Source organism: Crocodylus siamensis, chromosome 3 (genome assembly GCF_052110815.1).
Source record: "Crocodylus siamensis isolate JL-2025a chromosome 3, ASM5211081v1, whole genome shotgun sequence".
NCBI lineage: Eukaryota > Metazoa > Chordata > Crocodylia > Crocodylidae > Crocodylus > Crocodylus siamensis.
The window spans coordinates 207,303,700-207,324,517 of NC_143397.1; the positions used below are offsets into that span (position 1 = coordinate 207,303,700).

The 20,818-nt window shown below is 43.7% G+C and overlaps 1 protein-coding gene across 1 annotated transcript in view; it reads right to left on the reverse strand.

Annotated features, from left to right (window-relative positions):
- The window catches only part of MRPS28 (mitochondrial ribosomal protein S28), a 138,007-nt gene that overhangs the window by 95,731 nt on the left and 21,458 nt on the right, over window positions 1-20,818 (reverse strand). Inside the window, exon 2 of the mRNA XM_090040229.1 lies at window positions 10,371-10,552. Within this exon, the coding sequence (XP_089896355.1) occupies window positions 10,371-10,552 (182 nt within the window). The remainder of the gene's footprint in view (window positions 1-10,370; window positions 10,553-20,818) is intronic.

Here is a 20,818-nt window from a genome sequence, read left to right on the forward strand (position 1 = left end):
TCAGCTGATTGGTGGGATTGTGTGGGGAGGGAAAAATTCTCCAGGGGCCTGAAACCCCTTGACAGCCCACCCCACTTTCCACGCAGGGGAATATGACAGGCTGTCAAATAATGGGCACCCCCAAAGGCAGGGCCACCTCCTGGCTACAGGAACATTTGTACAGTCCAACTTCCAGGCTATTTTTCTACTGAAAAAAATTATTCCAGTAGAAATGATCATCTGTACACAGCCTTTGTACAGTATCAATTTAACAGATCATAATTCCTGTTCTTGGTAACTATGATAATGGAAATGGACAAAAGCCCAATTCTGTACTGGCACCTCTCTTAAAGGCTCTTCTCTTCCCCCATCCTTTTGGTGCTATCTGCTAATCACAACCAGTGAAAACACACGCTTACACATACATATATTTATACCACAGGCAAAAACATTTTACTTGGATCCATTTTTCTCAGCAATATTATATCACCTGTCAATTAAAATGACTTCTCCACTTACAAACTCCCATTGTGGATTTAATTTCAGTCAGACAGTTAACTTTGTGTCCAAAGTCAATAGGTTTTGCCTTGCAAGTCCAAACTGAAATTTCAAAGAATCATCTAGATGTGCCAAATTTGCAGAAGGATTTAAATCACAATAGCAAACATTAAAACAAAGTGGTTTTAAAACTTGGCCAGTTGTAGAAGCATACTGTTATATGTCTGTCTTTGCTCTTTTCCTTGTTTCATACCCCTTCTCTGTATACACCATTTGAAAATTATTTATTTAAAAACATCCCTTTACAAATTTGAAGGCAACATTTGTTCCTTTAAGCAATACATTATATATGAAGATGATTTTTGCTGGCCATTGACACGGAAAGGAAAAATGAATTAATATAAAAACAACCAGATAAAACAAATACATTACAGCAGCACTGAGAATATTTGTAATCACATTTCTACTAAAAGATATTACTTCATATTAAAATGATGTTCTTTACATATTAACCTGCAGGAGTCTGACAGTTTTTGATCTCTCAAGCAGCAATAATGTCAGAAAAGCATAAGCTGGAGTCATTAGTAGGGTTGAAGATATCTATAGAAAACCCAACTGTAACTACAGGTGTCAGAGTTTGGTTCTTTTATAGGCTGAGCTGACTGCACACACCAAAAACTCCTTGCATTCCTCCTTCTGGCTGCATGTACATCACCCTGCATTAAATCCATTCATTTTAGGGACTTCTTGTCCCTTCTATCTACCTGTTCAGGCTAGAATATCTGTAGGCCCTCACATTTCCCATCCCTACGTGCCACGGGCTATGCGCCCCCTATTCTTCTCATTCTCCCTATAGCACGAATTCAGTGTTTCCGTCAGTCCATGAATCCCACATCGTGCCTTCATGCCCAGGGCTGTGTTTCATACCAGTCTTCCCTTTCTCTCTAGACAAAATTCCCTGCTCCCTTCCCCTCTCCAGTATCCCCTCTTCCACACCCATGAGGGGTTTCTACGAGTCCCCATTTTCCCCTTTCCTCCTATATCAGGGGCTCTGTATTCCCACATTCCAACATATCAAGGCCTTCCTTTATCACCCCTCCCACAGACTTCCAATATGCCCCCATTTCCTTCTTATACCCTGTCTGCTATTCCTTCCTACTATTCCTATTTCTTTCCTGTCTGGAATACAATCCATTCTGGGTATCAACCTTTTAAATGCACAGGGTGTACTATCACGGAAGAAGTGAAAGCTGGCCCTTTATCACATATCTGCTACTGATGCTAAAAATTGGCTAGAATATATTTTTTTCAGAAATATTCTAATTACACGTATAGCCAACCACATATGTATTTATGCACTTAAAGGCTGGAGCAAAGTACTTATGCACATGCATAATGCAAGTACAGTTTTACTGTACAGCCACTTTATCCACATTCCTACTGAAGTCAACCTGAGCATTCACAAGTGGAAAGTAACAAGTGCTTTGCTGGATCAGGGCCAAAAGGGGTCACTCTCATATAAATGTGGGTATATGAACACACTTTGGGGCTGTGGCATATAGTGCCAGTTTTCACATTTGGGCCAAAAATGTGAAACATAGGAAAAGTAAATTAAAAGTTATATGCTTAGCACTTTATTACTATAAGGTCAGTAGTGTGTGTGTTTCTCATTCAAAACTTGTCTAACTCTATCCCAACTATGCAGTTGGTCCAGTAAAAATTATCACCCAAAGAATCACCCATTCTTGCCTCTTAACTTCTGGACCATCACAACACCACCATCACTGTAAGGCTAAGATTTCCTCTTCTCTGACATGCAAAAACTACTTTAAACTTTTAACAAAAAAAGACTGGTAGTACAATTTTTAAAAAACTGGTTAGGAAAATTCAGCAAAAACATTCTTTCATTGGAATTCCCCATTTTACTAAAGAGCTGGTTCAATTTTGACCAAAAAAAACCAAAAAAAAAAAACCAATCACACACAGATTCACACAGAAGTTTAGGGCTGGAAGGGACTTCATGAGATCATCAGCAACTAGATGAAGTTTTGACAGGCAGGTGGTAAATCTGGCTTGCTGCCAGCCCTCCTGCCCAGCTGCATAGCTACCTACCTGGCGAGCTGCTTGCACGCCTGGTCTTCTAGCCACAGGGGCTCCATTCCATTTTACAGATCACAGAAAATTTCAGTTTTTTTCAGTTTTGTGATTCAAATTGTAACAAACCCAGATTTTTGTGTTACTGAAATCCTCCACTAGATAGAATAGCTTCCTCTGCCCATCTCTATTTCCTTAACACTGATTTTTTAACCTTACAGCTTTATTTGAATATACGTACTCCACCAACATTTAACTTAAAATGGAAACAATACAGCTTAAGCTGTTTTTCAATTGAATCTACCTGCCAGAAACGTGCCCCCCCACTCCCTTCAAATCAGCCACATTACGTATTTTTAGATTAGGTCAGGGGGGTTCAACCATTTTTAATAAGTGTGCCCCAGACGGCCCCCTTTTTAATAAGTGTACCCCCTGGTGGGGGGGGGGGTGGCAAGTAGCGGCAGCGCAGCATCTGTGTAGCCCTGCTGTCGCCCTGCTCCTGTGAAGCACTGGCGTGGTGTGGCACCACTCTGTCCCTGCCCACCCCCGCATAGCCCCTGGGACCTTTCAAAGTACCCCCAGAGGTACGCATACCCCCCAGCTGACACCCCCTGGATTAGATAACTGGTTTCCACTCCTCCTTAACTACAGACAAAAAAAATAGGGCTTTTAAAATGTTTCCAAAATAAGATTGACCCTGGCAACCATTCAAACAACATAAACATTTTTTATTTAATTTTCAGAAATAATAATATAATTTAATAATTGTAATAATAATTTCATGTTTTATGAAGCTCATTAAATTGTCAAATTCTGATCTGCAAGGAGCATCCTATGATATTTCTTCCATTCCCCACCATGTAAACTTGGTGCATACACTGTATGTTCAGTAAATTGCCCCAGGACACACTGAAAATCCCTGCAACAGCTACACATACAAACTTAAAGGAAGTACCTTTCAGATTCCACAGCTAGATAACAGTTAAGTGGCTGAAGGGTTATGGCAGTCTTTGAAAAAGAGAGCATCATCAGACCAGTGTGAAGAGTTTAATCCTCTATTTGTGAATCTGGGGGCTAGTCCTGCAATCCTGCATTTTTTTTCAAAACTGCCAAAAAGCCTTTGTGATTGTGATGAGAATGGTCATTAATGATACAGGTGCAGATCTTGCAAGAGAATATCAATCACAGCCCCTTTCCAAACCTGATTGTTCTAAATAATCCCACCAGCAAAAAACAAGTTAGAACAGAATCTTTCTTGCCATGGTTTACAACGGTGCTCTTTTGGGAGATGTACTTAAAAATAAGCACTTCAGGGCTTCTTTTTCTCTATATCCAAAAGAAAAACTTTCAGCTGCAAAAAAACCCCAAGAAATTAGTATAATCTTATTGTTCCATAAGCACTTATCTCCTGTAGATTAGTTATTTACGCAGCATGCACTTTTTACTGAGCTTTAATACAAGATTAAAAAAAGACATCTTTTCTATTAGGCTTTATTTTAACTAATTATAGTATACACATAAAATTTAACATATTTAGAAGTATCCTATACTCAGATTTTCCTTTTCTGAAAGAGCAAAGGTAATATCTGTGTAACATCAAGTATGACCTCCATGGCAACCTGTTTTTCACATTAACAGCTAAAGAGTAATTCTACTGACATTGCACCAGCAGTGAATTTAACTCATAGTAAATTAACACACAGTAAATAGATTAGACACAGGTGAACCTACAGGCATAGGAGGTTTGGAATCTGATGCAGACGAATATTAATAATGCATGTGTTAGTGGTTCAAACTTGGATAAGATGTGCTTTAAAAAGGGGAAAGATGCTTACTACCAAGAAGTTCCTACCCATACATCCCCATTATATTTATTGCTCTTAAACCTCAGATCAGTACTATTTCCAGGATTTTTTTTTTTAACTCAGAAGTTGTTTCAACTAAAGTTTCAAAATTCACTTTCTAGAACAGTAAGAAATTATGGGCATAGAGTATTTTTAGAAAGCTGATGTGTACTTTTTCAAAAAATTGGCACCCTTCTTGCAGTTCCCACTACATAAAAATCTTAAGTAAAAAATAATCTTCCTTTCCCTATAGTAGTAAGACTCTGTTAACCTTCAAATGAATTATGCCATTTTCTTCCATGGAGGAGACCAAAAAAAAAGTGATTGGATTAGGACCAAGCAACCAATTTATAGGACTCTTAAGAGTTGCATTTGCTTTGAAGAAGACCCAAAGTCATCTTACAGCCCAAAGACTATGCTGGGTTATGAGAACCAAGTTTCGTTATATTCTAGGACAGGGGTATCAAAGATGCAGATCACAGATCCGTATCAACTGGCCCACATGACTTGGACTGGCCCTGAGAGCCACATGATGCATGTGTTGGCCTTGGCCCCACATGCACTGAATGCAGCTAGTGGAGCTGGTCCATGGTGCGTGCTGCACCATGGTGTGTGAGGCCAGTCTGGGTCACATGCTGTACACAGTGCCTATGCCAGACTGGCCCTGCATGCTGGATCCAGGTGTGTGGGGCCAGTCTGTGGGCACTATCCAACTGACAGACTGGCCTCACATCCCTCATCAGGCCCCAGGGGCCTGAGGAGTTAAAAGCTCTTGTTCTATGAGACTGTAATAGCATACTAGAGCAATCATCTACAGCAGGTTTGTCCAACTGGCAGCCTGCAAAAGGTTAGTTTACAGCCGACTACTGCTTCCCTCATTGCTCCAGCAGCCCTGCTACCCTGCCACCTACTTCCTGCCCCAACCCTTTTGGGTGGGAGGCGGTAGAGCAGCAGGTCACACCCTGTGGCACTGAGGGAGCCCAGGGTGGCTGTGCAGTGTGGTGCAGTGGAGGAGAGCTGGCAGCCAGGAAGCTGAAGGTGAGTTCAGAATACCCACGTGTACATGCAAGGCAGCAGGGAAGAGCATCAAGGGGGAAGCACCCAGAGTTTGTGGCTCATGTTGGTGCAGCACAAATAGTGTGTGGCTGCTGGGTGCTTAGAAGTTGGACAGCCCTGGAAGCACATGGTCATTGGATGCACATGGCCTGAAAGAAAAGTATTTAAGGGTAAAAGGTATATCCCATCCACATCTATCCTTTTTCCTCATTATGACACATAATAGTAGTGGAATCACACCTACAAAAATAAGAGCAAGTTGAAAAGAAAAACTGGCACTAGAAGAAAGGTACAACAGAAAATAATAATAGCTCCATTCTCAAAAGAGGTATAAAAATGATAAAAGTTTTGCAGACTAAATCTGGTACTTTTTTCTGAAATTCCTTGTCCTCTAAATCCAATCTGCAATTTGAAGGTAAGATGTTCCCTCTCTGGCTCACATACTACCAGCAATAAATATTTTGCAAATGAAATTCTGTTAACAGTTCTGTTGGTAATGGGTAGAATCAAACTTACCTTCACTGACTCTGCAGTACTAACAGAAATCATAATAGTCAATAGTCAAGTCTTAAAATTGCCAATTTGAATGGATGTAGTGTCAAATATGCACAAGGAAACTCTGCTGAGTAAGAGGTCTTTTTGTTTTTTGTGGGGTTTGTTCTGGTTTCTTTTTTACACACAGTTACTTTCCAAAATACACCCACCTTCCTCCAAAATATGGATCTCGGCGATCAAAAATGATTATTCATTTACTTCCCACTTAGAACTTAGTTTCCATTCTAGTCTCTACACACTACTCAAATAGGCTCTTATTAAAGATGAGAAGTTTCTAGTTATTCTGATGAAGCAACCTTTTTGTAATCTGTTCTACTTATGTCATGACTCTACAAGCAAACTAAAGCAATGATATAAGCAGAAGAATGGCCTTCCACCCTCTCACTCTTCTTTTTGAGTTCAGTTCAAACCAAGGAGGTATGATGAAATATTACAAGCACAGCTAGCTAATATAGCAGTTCCCTTCCTTGTTTTGATCTCAGAGATATTTTACACACAATGCACAAAAAACCCCTAAAACTTGGATAACTAGTTTAACTACAGACTAATAAAGCATCCCACTGATGCAGCCCTGTGGGATGCAGGCCTCAGCCACTAAGAAGTTGGACATCACTGCTGTAGTGACAGGGATCTCTCCTGCACAGGAAAGCAGCTAAGTTCCAATTCCACTTTGTGCTAGACAGAATGGGAATTTGATGAGTGTCCTAACAAATGGACTCTAAAACAGAAGGGGAGCTACATCACTACGGCAACTTCATTTTCCTCCTAAATTTTAGTATCTACAGTCCAAATCCCTTTGTGGCCCTAGCTTTTCAGGTCCAGAATTTCCTTCTGAAAAACCCAGAAATTTCTTTTTGATACACAAAAACTTTTGTTTAATGTGAACAGAATGTTTTGGTTCTCTTTAATTTTGCCATTTGACAACTAAACTGAGAAGCCAGTTATTCACAGATAAGTGTTAATCATAAACTCACTAGTCCCTGGTAAGTATTCTCAAACTTGAGGTGACAGATTAATTGCTAAATTAAAAAGAAGAATTTGCCAGTTCAAACTAATCTTGCACTTTCCTGGGGGGTATTTGTTGGAAGATTACAAGTTGACTGGATTAAGGTTCCCCATCAACACCAATATCCATGCACCACAGAGCACATACAAAATATAAGGTTTAATGCTTCCCTCGCTCCTCTCCATTTAAGAAGACTAAACACTTGTCTGTCTATAAGACCTTATCAAAGCATACATATTGTCTGCCTCTAAGACCTTATTGAATCATACATATTGTAAGAGGTCTCTTTCTTCCATGCTGTCTCCTGTCAATAAAGTATGATGCAGGACATTAAATTTAATCAGGCTGGGCATCAAAACTGCCATGCTTAATTATTGACTTTCAAGTCTTCCTCTAATTCATAATCTTTCATAAATAAATGAATCATTGTTCTGCAACCTCATCTTTAACATCATATCAAATCAACAATTTAATAAGCCTGTAGATAAATTTCACTAGAACTGTTTAAAGAAGACCAATTTCTCTTTCATTTCCTTCCTTGGTTTTTTCTTTTCTATTTTCTATTAAGTTCTTTTGAATACATACTGTAGTCTTTCAAATAAGACACCCTTTAGATTCTCAATTTAAAACAAGTAGTAAAATATCAAATAAAGACACATTTATGCAGCAGCTTCTATGCAACACATAAAAGCTTTGTCTTCTTTGGGGGGGATTTTTTTAATACTCAAAGTTAGGTAACAGGCCATTTTTTAAAGTTAAATTTTATTCTAAAAAGTCTGTCTTATAATGGAAGAAATCTGGTAATATGGTCATATGGGTCAATTCTACAATCTTGATCCAGAGCATCCTGAATGCCCCGAGTTACAACCAACATCAACAGGATTCTGAGGATCCTCTGAGAGGCTCATCACATGCCTTTGTTTTTTGTCCTATCTATAACTCACACTAAAAAATTATCTTCTTTATTTCATGTATGCATGAAAAAAACAGAGATGCTATTCGTGTCCTGTGTTATCCATCTTAAAATGGTCAGTCACATCTTTGTTAGTCACTAGTCTGTAAAATGTGTTTCTTACAAGAGAGACAACACTACAGAAACCCCATTCTAGTATTTTTTTTTTTTTTATTATACTAGGAAGAATAGCATAGGAATACACAGACACTGTTAAATAATAAACACGATGTTAGTCACATCCACAAAAGTGTTGCTATAAGGAATAAAACTTTCTTAAGTCAAGCCTACTTTAGTGTGAGCAGCTTTCATTATGAAGCAAGTTTAAATCTAGTATTCTAGGTATGGTAAACAAGGGTTTCACCCAACCTAAAACAAATGCAAATATTTTGATTTTTTCTTTTCAGGTTTTAAGATTTAAAAATCCCACAGCAGTGTGAACCCAAGCACAACAGAATTTGCTAATGCATGAAAAAAAGAGATGATAAATGAGCATAATAACAGTGGAATTGTCCAACTGAATATTCACATTATCCACAAAAGTGTTAATACAAATACAAACTATAATGTACCAAAAGGATAACTGGAGAAAAGCAGGCTGAATTTTAAAGAGCCAAATACCTAATTAAAATTAAGTTTTTCAAGGAAATAACATCTCTTTCCATGTTTTATAACACACTGAGCATGCCGTCAGCACTTCATTAATAACTAATGCTCAAAAGGTGTTTTTTAAATGCACAGCTGGGAAAACTTGTAAAAACTATTTCCACCAGGATATCTCCCTTGGTTGTTAATTTAATCCCTTTAACATTGCAGTCACCAGCATAATTATGTGTTTGTGCATGACTGAGTATCTTTACCCACAATGACATCAGTCTTCCATTATTAAGTATAACTTGTATTGCAGTAGTACCTAGGTCTCCTGTTTGTGAGACCCTACCCATGTACTGGGCAAGAGAAAGTTTCTGCCTCAAAGGACCTGCAATTTAATCATGCACAAGTTTTCACAAATAAACCCCAAATCCTTCAATAGATGATGTCTCTTCTTTCATCTCTGATATATCTGTGCATCTTACACTCAATGGTTAGACAAATAAATGGTCAAAAAAAAGGGAAACCTGCTACCTTAACTTAAATGTAGCCTGAAAACAGATGTTGCATTGAAGACATTCCTGAGTCAAAACCCCAGACAAGAGAAGAGTGGCACAGCCCTTGACAGATGTATCTTGTCCTTGGAATGAATGGCAAATAACTCAAATGAGCAGTGACTGCCCCTGGGAAATAGTGTTAAAACACTCTCTCTCGCATACTTCACAGGTCCTTGAAGTGGGAAAAACTGTAGGGCTGCACTGCCACAATAAGGATCAGGCCCCACGTGGCTCCACCACCCTCTGCCCCGCACACCAACATCTTCCAAGTAGAGGTGGTACAGGGCCTGATGCCAGCACACAGGGTGGCACAGAACCCAATTCCACTCTGTGGGGCCAGGCGAGGCGCCGAAACCTAGCACGTAGCGCAATGTGAGGCCCAAATCCAGCAGAGAGGCAGGCCAGACCCCTATCCAGGTATGCAGGGCCAGCTGAAGTCATAAGAAGCCCAATTCTGGCCCATGTGGCCTGGTCTGATACAGGGACTGTGCCCTACCATTCATCCAGCCTGTGCAATCAAAAGCTTCAGCACCAGTAGCTTCAGCTTTCACTAGGGAAAACCTTCTGACTTTTACAATGATAGCTTTTATAACGTTAGGGCCTTTATTGCCTGTAATTAAAACATCATCTTAACTCACTATTTCTTTTAAAATAGTAACATCTGAAACTACAGGAACATGATATTTATTTTGTATGTCATACAAAAAATTACAATTGTTTTGGTAGTGTGCTCATCTATAATAGTTGAATCAAACTACAAATTTAACCTGGATCATATACATAATTGTAAATATCTACAATACAACTCATTAATCCAATTGCTCATTGTTTATTTGTGGCCAATACACAGTACCAGATGCTTAATATTTAAATATCTTACAATTCTAACTAAAATAAAACAGAAAACATTATTAAACAAACACTTTTGGATCCACAGTCAATGATCCATTTGTGAATCACACTTTAAACAAACACAAGTCCCTCTGGACTTTTAGAAGTTGTAAAATGTGGGTGCCAATGATGAGACAATGCAAGGGTAACTTTTATGGTGATTTCTGAGCTAAAGCAGATCAGTTTGTGACTTGCATCAATTATCTTTAAGAGACTTATATAATCAGCAGTGTCAAATACATAAATTACAAAGACATCGTACTGGACGTCACCCCAAGAGATTTTCAATTTTAAATTACCTTAAGTATTTCTCATATATTTAATCATTCTACAGTCATATTACTTACTCTGCATCTGCTACTGGTCTTCCGCACACGCAGTGAAACTTGCCACCAAAATCTATATAAAGATCATTTTCCATAATATGGAAAATTTCACCTATAACAATCTTGCCTTTGGCAGGTCCCATCTGAACTAAAGGAGAATGTCTCAACATGGATGCAAAGGACTCCAAATTCTCTGAATGCACCTACAAATAGATATAAAAAGAAAAAGAATAAAATGTAAAAAAAAACAACAAAACCCCCACCCCTTAAATTTCACTAATACAAAGTAACCCACGTCGAAAGCAGAAATCAGATGTTATTACCATACTGTATTCTTTAGGTAGAAATGCATGCTTCCATTCTCAGCAGCTGTTTTTTTGAGGGGGGGGGGTGAGAGGGTGCATACTGTATGCAAGAAAATATGGTGATGACTCTTTTGCCTGTGGTGAAGGCAGCTTATATGCCAGCGATTTTAAACAGATAAATGTGACTAGATTGTCATTCATGTTTTTCCAGTTTTATACAACCTATTATACATAGCCTAAAACACAAACTAGCCACTTCCTACCATCTTCCACAAAACTATGTAGCACTTGCAATGAAAAGTCTAATCTCTTTGTGTAACTGAATTAATTTTACAATCTACTGAAGTAGCAGCAGTAATGTGTTGTAATCATTCCAAAAGAGTGCAGCACAAGAGTCAAAAAACTGTAAATCAGGAAACAATGACATCTCAGACTATTTTAAACAAAACCGTATGTAAAGCAAAGCATCAAAGACCTGCCCTAATGGGGAGCAAAGACAGAAATGTGTCTCATAACTCTAAGCAGATAGCTCTGCATTATTTATCAAATATGACAGTATAAAAAACACACATTCCCAAGACTAATCTAAACAGATGCTGAAAAAGTTAACAGTTATATAGCACTAATCACATAGAAGATGATGACACTGTTCTCTCTATCTGTAAATTTGGTAACTCTCACTCCTAGGAAAGTCATAACAAGAGAAGATAGTTTTGAATTTCAACTTTACTGGAATGTACAAACAGCTTGGATTGCCCTGACATGGCAAACTTCAAGAATTATAAAGTAAGCTAGAGCTCTGATGTCTAGTAAACTTGCTGGCTTAGAGACTAACAGTGTTAACTGTTGGTCCCAACAATTCAGTGCCTAAAATGCTTTCAAGACGCATCCATCCTCAAGAAATGGGAGTAGCTGTTGGGGGCAATCATAAAGTATCCTATATGAAACCCTCCTACCAAAAGTCACATACTTGTACCCTCTTTCACATGCATGCAGGCATAAATAGTAATCTAAAATGAGCTAGGTGGTATAAATTAATTTTACAAGGAGCACTTGGAGTGCTTCAAGAATAACAGCCAGATTCAGTAGAAGCGTTGACAGGAAGCATTAATGAGAAGTACTGCTTCAGGTGCTGATGGCATTCCAGGTACCAGATTGCTTAATTCCTGAACTACACTTCACTGCTCAAAGGAAAACTGCCCAGAACAAATACTCCTGAGAGCTTATTGCATTTCAACCTTCAGATTGGAATAGTAAAAATCGTCTTGGGGCCTGCATAACTACAAGTTTTGAAAGAGAGCCCAGAAATAACTTTGCACTTTATAGCCCCACTAGAGATAATGCTGCAACCCACAAGGAGAACTGACTCACCAAGTATGGACATTGAGAATACAGGGTAAAATTTTCAAAAGCACCTTCACTTGGGAATCTATGCTCCAGTTTTAAAACTAACTTAGGCAGGTTAAAAGTCAATGGGAGGTTAAAACAAGTGTCCATTGCTCTGGAGAAACAGCTTAGTTATACAATGACATTCAACATACCCAACTTGGGAAGTTCAAGGTGAAAAACAGAGTGGGCTTGTGAGGGAGTGGAGGAGCGAGCAGGCTCCGAGGCTTCCCGCCCCGGCGGGATCGCGCTAAGCCCCCGCACTCAACCCCGGAACATGGGGCGCAAACTTACCTTCTCCAGGTGCATGGGAGAAGGCGTGGCCAGTACGGCAAAGGCCAACATAAAGGAGATGCCGGAGCTGAGAGCAGGGGCAGTGGAACCGGAAGAGGACAGCGGGGAAGCAGACACCGGCGAGGGCACGCTGGGGTGGATGCGCACCACCCTGAAGCTTGGCCGGACCTTTTGGCGCAAGGGGTTTGTGAGCCCAGGCTAACAGCCTGACGAAGCTGTGGACGGTGGGAAGCCACTGGGAGCGGCTGGAACCTGGTAGCTCTGGCTACCGTATATACCATAATACAGGGGCAGACACAGACTGTGAGATTGCCACCCCATCAGTAAAGGAACCAAGTGGTCTCGAGGAGCCCTAGAGAGGGCTGGAGACTTCTTGGGAGTTGGAAAAGAGGTTTCAACCCCACGGCGTACAGGGAAAGAGAAGAGGACGTCCAAAGAGGATTGAAGCGGGTCCCAAGCTCTGAGGAATCTCTGGCCATAGCCATTTGTGTTCATAGATTTCATAGACATCAGGGCTGGTAGGGACCTCGGGAGATCATCGAGTCCAGCCCCCTGCCCAAAGGGCAGGAAGTCAGCTGGGGTCATAGGATCCCAGCAAGATAAGCATCCAATTTACTCTTGAAGGTGTTCAATGTAGGTGCCTGAACCACCTCCGCTGGCAGACTGTTCCAGACCTTGGGGGCTCGGACAGTAAAGAAATTCTTCTTTATGTCCAGCCTGAAACGGTCTTGCAGGAGTTTGTGACCGTTCCACCTCATCATCCCTTGGGGCGCTCTGGTGATCATACGTTCCCCCAGATCCTGGTGGTCACCCCTGAAAAACTTATAGGTGGCCATCAGATCACCCCTGAGCCTATGCTTTTCCAGGCTAAAGAGTCCCATGGCTCTCAGCCTATCATCGTAAGATCTGTTTTCCTAACCTCTGATCATGCGCGTGGCTCTCCTCTGGACTCTCTCAAGCTTCTCCACAGGTGTTGACCTTTTTTGTTTTCCTTGGTTGAGATTAATTGGAGAGATACCCTATTAAGTGGCCGACCTAGATAGGCAGCCACATACTGGAGGTTCGGGTGAGGGTGTAGGGGTGGCGGAGCTCTCATTGACACGGGACCCTGAGGATCTAGGAGTCCCACCTTTAGACTGACACGTGCCGGATGGACAACACTGAAACAGATTACCATCAAAGTCGTGGCAGGCAACCCAGACAGGTGCAGCCTTCAGGTGAGCAACTCTTAGGCACTGAGTAGCAGTCCCAACGTGAGGAGGCGGAAGGTAGTGCGAAGCCCGACCCACCCCACAGGGCTCAAGGACAGAAGAACCTACATGCTGGGAACATGGACAGTTCTGTGTCAAGTGAACACCATAGCCTTCTCAGCCAGCTTGGGGCAATCAGAAAGGTCATTACTTCCTTTTATTTATTTTTTTTATATTACTGCTGCTGGTAGCACAAACAAGGCAAAGAGGCAGACTTGACCATCCAAACCACTACATATATCCAGTAACCTGGTTTGCACATGATGGCCCTGCTCCTCCTCCCCTCAGCAGCAAGCTGCTCCTTGCTTGGGTGAGCCAGGAAGTGCCGGGAAAGCAGAGGCAGAGCAAAATCTCAGACACTGAGACACTTGGTGATATTTTTAAAAAAGCCCTGGACAGCAATGGGAGGACCCAAAAAGAGAACATGTCCGGGAAAACCTAGATGCATGGTAACCCTAGGAAAAGCACCGTGTGAGGGAGTGGGGCCTAGGAGCGGCCGTGAACTCCCTAGCGCCCCCTACCGTCACTCAAGGCTGTATTCAGCACCCTCGGATTCTCGCCCGCCACGACTTTGATCTTAAATGAGTTTTGATGGGAGGCTGCCTTTATCCCCCTGGTGAACGGTGCGTGTGGTCCTGCCCCTACTCTAAAATGGGGTACCTCTATGCGCCCCCACCTTAAGGGCTATGAGTGGGACGTTGTGCGGTCCCTCTGGTGCTCTCTCTAGCACCCCGGGCTCATCACCCGCCTGGTGTCCCTGGGTCTGGCTCTCCACCACTGCCCTGTCACCGGCACCCCTTGGGCCTGGCTCTCAGCCTACTGCCCTGCTCTGGGCCTAAATCGCCCACCTCTGGGCTTTTGCGCCTGTCTCAGGGCCTCTACTGTGCCTCCGGCGCCTCTCGGGTCTCTGCCGCCCTATCCGCGGCCGTTGCCCCCCCTTTTGGGCCCATGCCTGCGCTCCTCGCACACGCTCTCTGCCCCCCTCTGGGGCCTTGCCCTTTCTAGGGCCCACGCCGCGCTCCCCGCAGCGGTTGCCCTCCTACTGGGCCTATACCGCGCTCCTTGCACTTGGGGCTCAGGTGGCCGCAGCCGTGCCTGGCCCCCTTGACCCTTCTCTGGGTCCTTTGCCCCACTGGCACCGTGCCCCTACTGGGCACTGGGAACCCCCAGGCTGCTGGGGAGCCCCCTGAGGCCTCCTCACCCCCCTACAGCCTCACCCGGTCCTCCGGTGTAACTATAACCAAAACGCCAGCCACCTGGCTTCAACATAAAACACAGAGCCTCCTGCTCATAACATAAACACTGAGCCCCCCCCACCAGGGCCTCCAACCCTACCCCTCGTCAAGAGGCTCTCATCCCCGGCATCATCACAGCCAGTCAGCACCACAAGGCTGCCACTACCAATTCAGGCTGCTCAGCTCAGCCGCGGAGCTCCTGCTCCTGCGGCTGCCAGAAGGGAACTGCTAGTCAGGCTCCAGCCTGGGCTATTTATAAAGGCCCGGCCCTGCCCCCTTCTGGCCACCTGACTGGCTGGTTGCCCTAGCAACCCACAGCTGCACTGCCCTGTTGATTGGCAGCTCTGACAATCAGCACCTGAGCTGCCCTGGTGACTGACAGCTCACCTTATCTCCTTCTCAGGCACGGAGCACCCCAGTGCCTCCATGACACACCATTTTGTATGGTTGTTTCCATGTCTGTCAGTGGACACTGTGCTTGGTCAGGTGATACTAAGAGTCCAAAGGGCTTTCCATAGCATGCATCTCAATGAAACTGATGTTCTGAAACTAAAGCGACCTGAAGCACATTGTGCACTATGTATTCTGCTTACCCTGAGAGCTGTCATTGGTTATTAAAAATGTTATGTCAAGAATGTCAAGGGAGGACCTTAAAATCATGAAGTCTTCCTGCTTTCAACAACTGAGGAGGAATGGCCAACCTCGAACTTATCTTCACTCTTCTCTTATAGGATGTGGTTTAGACATGAAACTCTGATGGGCAAACATGCCCATGAAAAACAACTGAATAAGACTAGAAAATAAAGGAGTTGCATGTAAGCATGGGTGGATGAACTTGATTGTTTGACACTGGAGATCAAGGTCAAGGATCTTACTGAACTTTGCCAAGTAAAGATGACACTCTCCTAGTTTGCCTTCTAGGTGCACAATCTTCCGGGAGGAAAAAGTAATTTTCTCTAGATTTTTGGAAACATATCACATCCTTTGATTTAGACAACTATGCGTCTAATGGAGAGAGTCTTCCAAATTACTTCCTATGGTTAAAATCCCAAAGACTATGTGTTCCAAGAGCTATTATTTGGCAGTCCCTAATTTGTTCACTGGCTCGCCATCTATAGTTTTATAACCAGTGTGGTAACAGAACCACAAATCAAAAAAATCAACTTTTTTGTGAGCTTTTGGTAAAAATTCCAGTATTTCTTATTTGATGTTATTTTGTCTTAAGCTTCTTCAAAATATTTAAATTCCACATTTGTGGATCATTTTCTAATATTTTTGCTTTTTCCTTGTGACTTCTAAGTCTCTAGTTATTTTCCTCCCATAACTAAAAAAATTGAGAGAATAAACCCTTGTGTAAGTTATTTACATTTGTTATTCAATCAACCTATTCAACAGTTTTATTCAACTATTCAGTTATGATATATAACATTATTATGATAATATTAGTTATGATGCAAGTAAGGTTTCACAGTTTTTAAGGGAGGCATGACAAGATGTAAAAAAAAAAAATTCTTTATTTTATATATTAACAGAAAAAGCAATTTTTTAAAATAAATCACAAATAGCTAGATATGCTCAGCTTCCTATATACATGCACACATAGTTCACTAGAAGACATACAAAGGATGAGGCCTCCCTATAACTAAATGTTCATAAAAGCAATATGGATCAAATCATCACAGCTCCAAACGTCTGTAAAAGACCCCAAATCAAGGACCAATTAATGAAGAAAGGCAATACACATTCTCTGGAGCAAAAACCCACCACTAAGCAGGGTGGTCCCATCCCACCCAGTGAGCAGCAAGTATTGAAAAACCTACAAGTGCATTTTATATCTGCTTGCAAGGACAAGCTGTGTGCATGTAGGAATGTGTGAGATACAGATGAAACATGGATAAAGGAGATGGGAGACTGATAGTTAGACTACTGCAGCTGGGGAATGAATGATGTGTTAACATGAAACAGTATGTGAAGAATGCACATAAGTATACTATTGTTAGAGTGCAACTGTGCTGGGGCAGTCAGACATTTTCTCTTCCAAAATGAGTTCAACCAACAAACTGTGAAAACAGATTGCTTATAACCAGAGGTACTGCAGAGCCACAGCAAACAAAAAAAAAGGGAACAGAAATCCACAGATTACTTATAGGCTGGAATGAGCGGAACAAGAAGGAGAACTCCTTCCCCTTTGTACACACATCTTCCAAAGTTCCCTCCAACCTGCTGGGAATCATTAGTGATAAGACACTTCTTTAAGCGGAAAATTATTCATTTTTATTTACTACCCCACGAGAATTTAGGCTTCCAAAATACCATTCCTATAAAATTCAATTCATATCTAAAATGCAATACAGAAGTCCCATCGATTTTAAATAAATGGCTCACTACAGTCACAGGCCATATTGATGTACTGGCTCTCTCCCCCCTCTAAATATTATTTAGTAAAGCCCAATAAATTCTACTTTTTGGTTATGACACTTTCCCACCCCCCTCAAAGAGCTACACCCTTTAACCAAATAATGAGTAGGCATTAATCACAGAAACAGCAATCCTTACACTTCTTAAAGTGTCAATCCCTTGACAGAAGGCTTTTTGTTGAGGCCATATATAGCTGGGTTCGTTTTGATGTCTAAACTGCAAATTTGACAACACATACAAATCTCACCTTCTAGGCATGCATAAGTATCATGAACTCAGGTGTTCTTTTAGGGTTGGGAGAGTAGCTGCATCACAAAACTACATGCTACAATCATCACACTCTTCTTTTCTCTACACTTACCTATTCCTAAGATACTGTGGAGTTAGGGGAGGGACACTGACAAGGCTGAAACAATCAAATGTTTGACACAAGCTACGCACTAATGGTGGTTAGAAATTTTGCAACTCAGTTCTCTGGCAGCTGCTTTTTTTTTTTTTTTAATAGCTGAAGCTCTATTTTGTCTGACAGCAACGGCTTGTCATTGCAAAATGTCATGGTTATTAAACTAATTCCACTCATGCTTCCTTTCTGGTCCCTCTGAATGAATTCTAATTGACTAGGTACAGACGTTACACATAAACCAGTTTAAGTGATCAGAAACTAGTTTAAACCTGTAACAGAACAGAAATTCAGTGCACATAAATTGCTTCCAAAATGGCCAAAACTGGTTTAAGATAGGTCTGGTAAGACACTCAACTAGGTTTATCTGATATAGGTCAAACCCGTTTATGGAACTTCTGTCCCAGGCCCCGTCCTGGTTCAAGTTAACTCACAGTCCTCCAGCATCCCAGCATACTTTGCAGCCCTGGGCTGGGCCGTGCTGTCTGCTCCAGTGGAGCAGGGTTAGCCCTGCCTCTCTGCTGCCTAATTGTAGCACTATCTCTACTCTGGCTGACAGAAGTGGTTGGGGTAGGAAACCCTGCTCATGACTGCACCCGGGTCTGCCTGGTGAGGATGGATGGAACAGCTGCTTTTCCTCCACTTGCTGCTTGAGCAGAGAAGGCAGGGGCATGGCCAGAAACAGGCCCTGGGCCAGCATGCTAAGGAAGAAAGGGAGGGAGGGGGGTTTAAGAACCCCTCCCTTCCCTCTCCCACTAGCATGGGATCCCAGCCGGAGTCTGCCTGGCAGGAGTGCAGTCCCTCCCAGGCTTTTGCCCTGCTCACCACTCTAGCAGAGGCGGTGAGGGCATGGCCAGATGCTGCCCCCAGGCCGGCACACTGAGGCCAAGGGCAGGAACCAGCATCTGGCTGCACCCTTGGCGCCTCAGCTAAATCAAGAGAAAAGCCTGGCATGGGCTGCTGCACCCATGCCAGGCAGACCCTGCTACTGTCCTGTGCTGTTGGGAAAAGGGGTTTAAATCCTGCTTCATCCCTTCTGCCTCAGCGTGCCGGTCACAGGAGTGGCAAGTGTAGCAAAGCCAAGCAGGGGCTGCTTCCCCTCTCCCTCCAGGCACACCCTAGCTGGGGACATCCAAGCCAGGGTGAGGGTTTAAACCCCACCCCCAATCGTACTCAGTGTACCTAGATCATTCCCAACCAGTGGCTGCCCAACCTCTTCTTGAACACCTCCAGTGATCGAGAGTATACAAGTTCCCTAGCCAGTCTATTCCACTACCTCACTATTCTAATAGTGAAGGTTTTTTTTTTTTTCCAGATAGCCAATCTAAACCTACTTTGTTACCATTTCAAGCCATTGGTCTGCATCCACCTTTCTGCAGCAAGAAAGAAAAGGTGTTTGTCCTCTTCCATATAGCAGCCCTTCAAGTACTTGAAGACTGCTATCATGTCCCCTCTTAAGTGCCTTTTCTGCAAGCTGAGCATGCCTAGCTCCTTCAACCTCTCCCCATGTGACTTGCTTTTTCCAAGCCCTTTGTTATTATAAAGGGCTCTGGACCCTTTCTAAATTCTCCATGTACTTTTTAAAGTGTGGTTTATCTGCAGATATACAGAAAACACCCTTAACAAAACAGGCCAACACATCGTATAAACCGGGCAGGCAATTATTTTGAGAGAAGGGCCACTTACACCCAGTTTTGGCAAGCTGTCAAGGGCCACATGGGTAGCCCCGTCCCTTAACAGGTGCCCTGCCCCCGGTCACCATCTTGGGTCCAATACCCCAATGTCTTGGGAGCAATGTCTCAGGGCCAGCACCAGTCTGTGGAGCTGGGCTGCACCATCACAGAGAGGTGGGGAGCTGGCCTGGCTCCATAGAGCCCATGCTGGCAGGGACCCTGCACCCCTGCTCTGGACCCCACCAGTGCTAGTCCCAGGACAACAGTGTGGGCCCCACACTCCCACTTACTCTCAGTGCTGCCCCAGCCCTGCGGTACAGGCCGGGGGCAGCGTGCAGCCCCGATCCCACGCTTACTGGCAGAGAAGAAGCTGGTGCTGAGTGCTGGGAAAAGTGACCCCTCCCCAATCCCATGGCCAGCGGTCCCTGCTGCAGCCACTTGCAGCCTGCGTGGGGCTGTCCTGAGCCGGCACAGGCAGCTGCAGGTGGGCTGCGAGCAGCTGCAGCACAGGGTGCCGGAGACAGGCTGGGCAAGAGGATGCTTTTCCCCACCCTATTCTCAGCACCAGCTTGTAACCTGCCCCCGCTACCAGCCTGGGCTGCACACAGTGGCAGCACCTGCGGGTTCCCCGCCCCCCGCTTGTTGCACAGGGCAGTGTTTGCCACTGCCGCCTCTGTGTTGCCCAGCACGCGAGCTCCAGACAGGCAGCAGCAGCAAACACTGCCCACCACAGCAAGCTGGGGGGGCTGCAGCTGCTGCCGCCACAGCACAACCCCAGTGGGCGAGCCCAGAGCCGGTACAGGGCCCAGGCTGCCAGCAAGGGTGGGTTACAAGCTGGTGTTGAGCAGGGGGGGGTGGGGGGGGCGACCCTTCACCTGCCCCATGGCTGGCGTCGCAAGCTGCTGCTGCTCAGAGCCCACGTTGGGCTGTCTATGCCTGCTCAGGACGGCCCTGCGCAGGCTGCAAATGGCTGCAGCAGGGAGCACCAGCCATGGGGCAGGGGAGGGGCCACTTTTCCCCACGCTCCTTCCCTGCCTGGGGTCCTCCCCTGCCCTTCCCTCCCCCTTACCTGAGGTTCCAGTACAGCACAGCCACATGGTCCCAGGCCGGAAGCCCCTGCTGGGGCTTCTGGCTGGGGGGGGAGAGGGGGGGTGCCCCAGATGGGCCCTGCTGTGGGAGCCTGCCAGGCTTCCCCTGGGTCCTACTGCCTCCAGCCCACAGGCCGTATTTTGTGCACCCCTAGTATAAACTAAAAAAGTGGCTCCAAATCCTTTAAGAGAGTTATTATCCACAATTATTTTAGAAACAGATGAATAAGCTGTCCACTGTGGCCTCATGGATGTACAGAACATATGAATAATTTAATTGCAGTGTAGACACACATCAGAAGTGTGGGATGACATGTGACCCCAGGTACTATGATTTTCACTTAAAGGTTAACACCCAAATGGCTACACACATGCATCACTATCATTTCAGTGCAACGCATCTTCTCCTCTAAGCCTCTA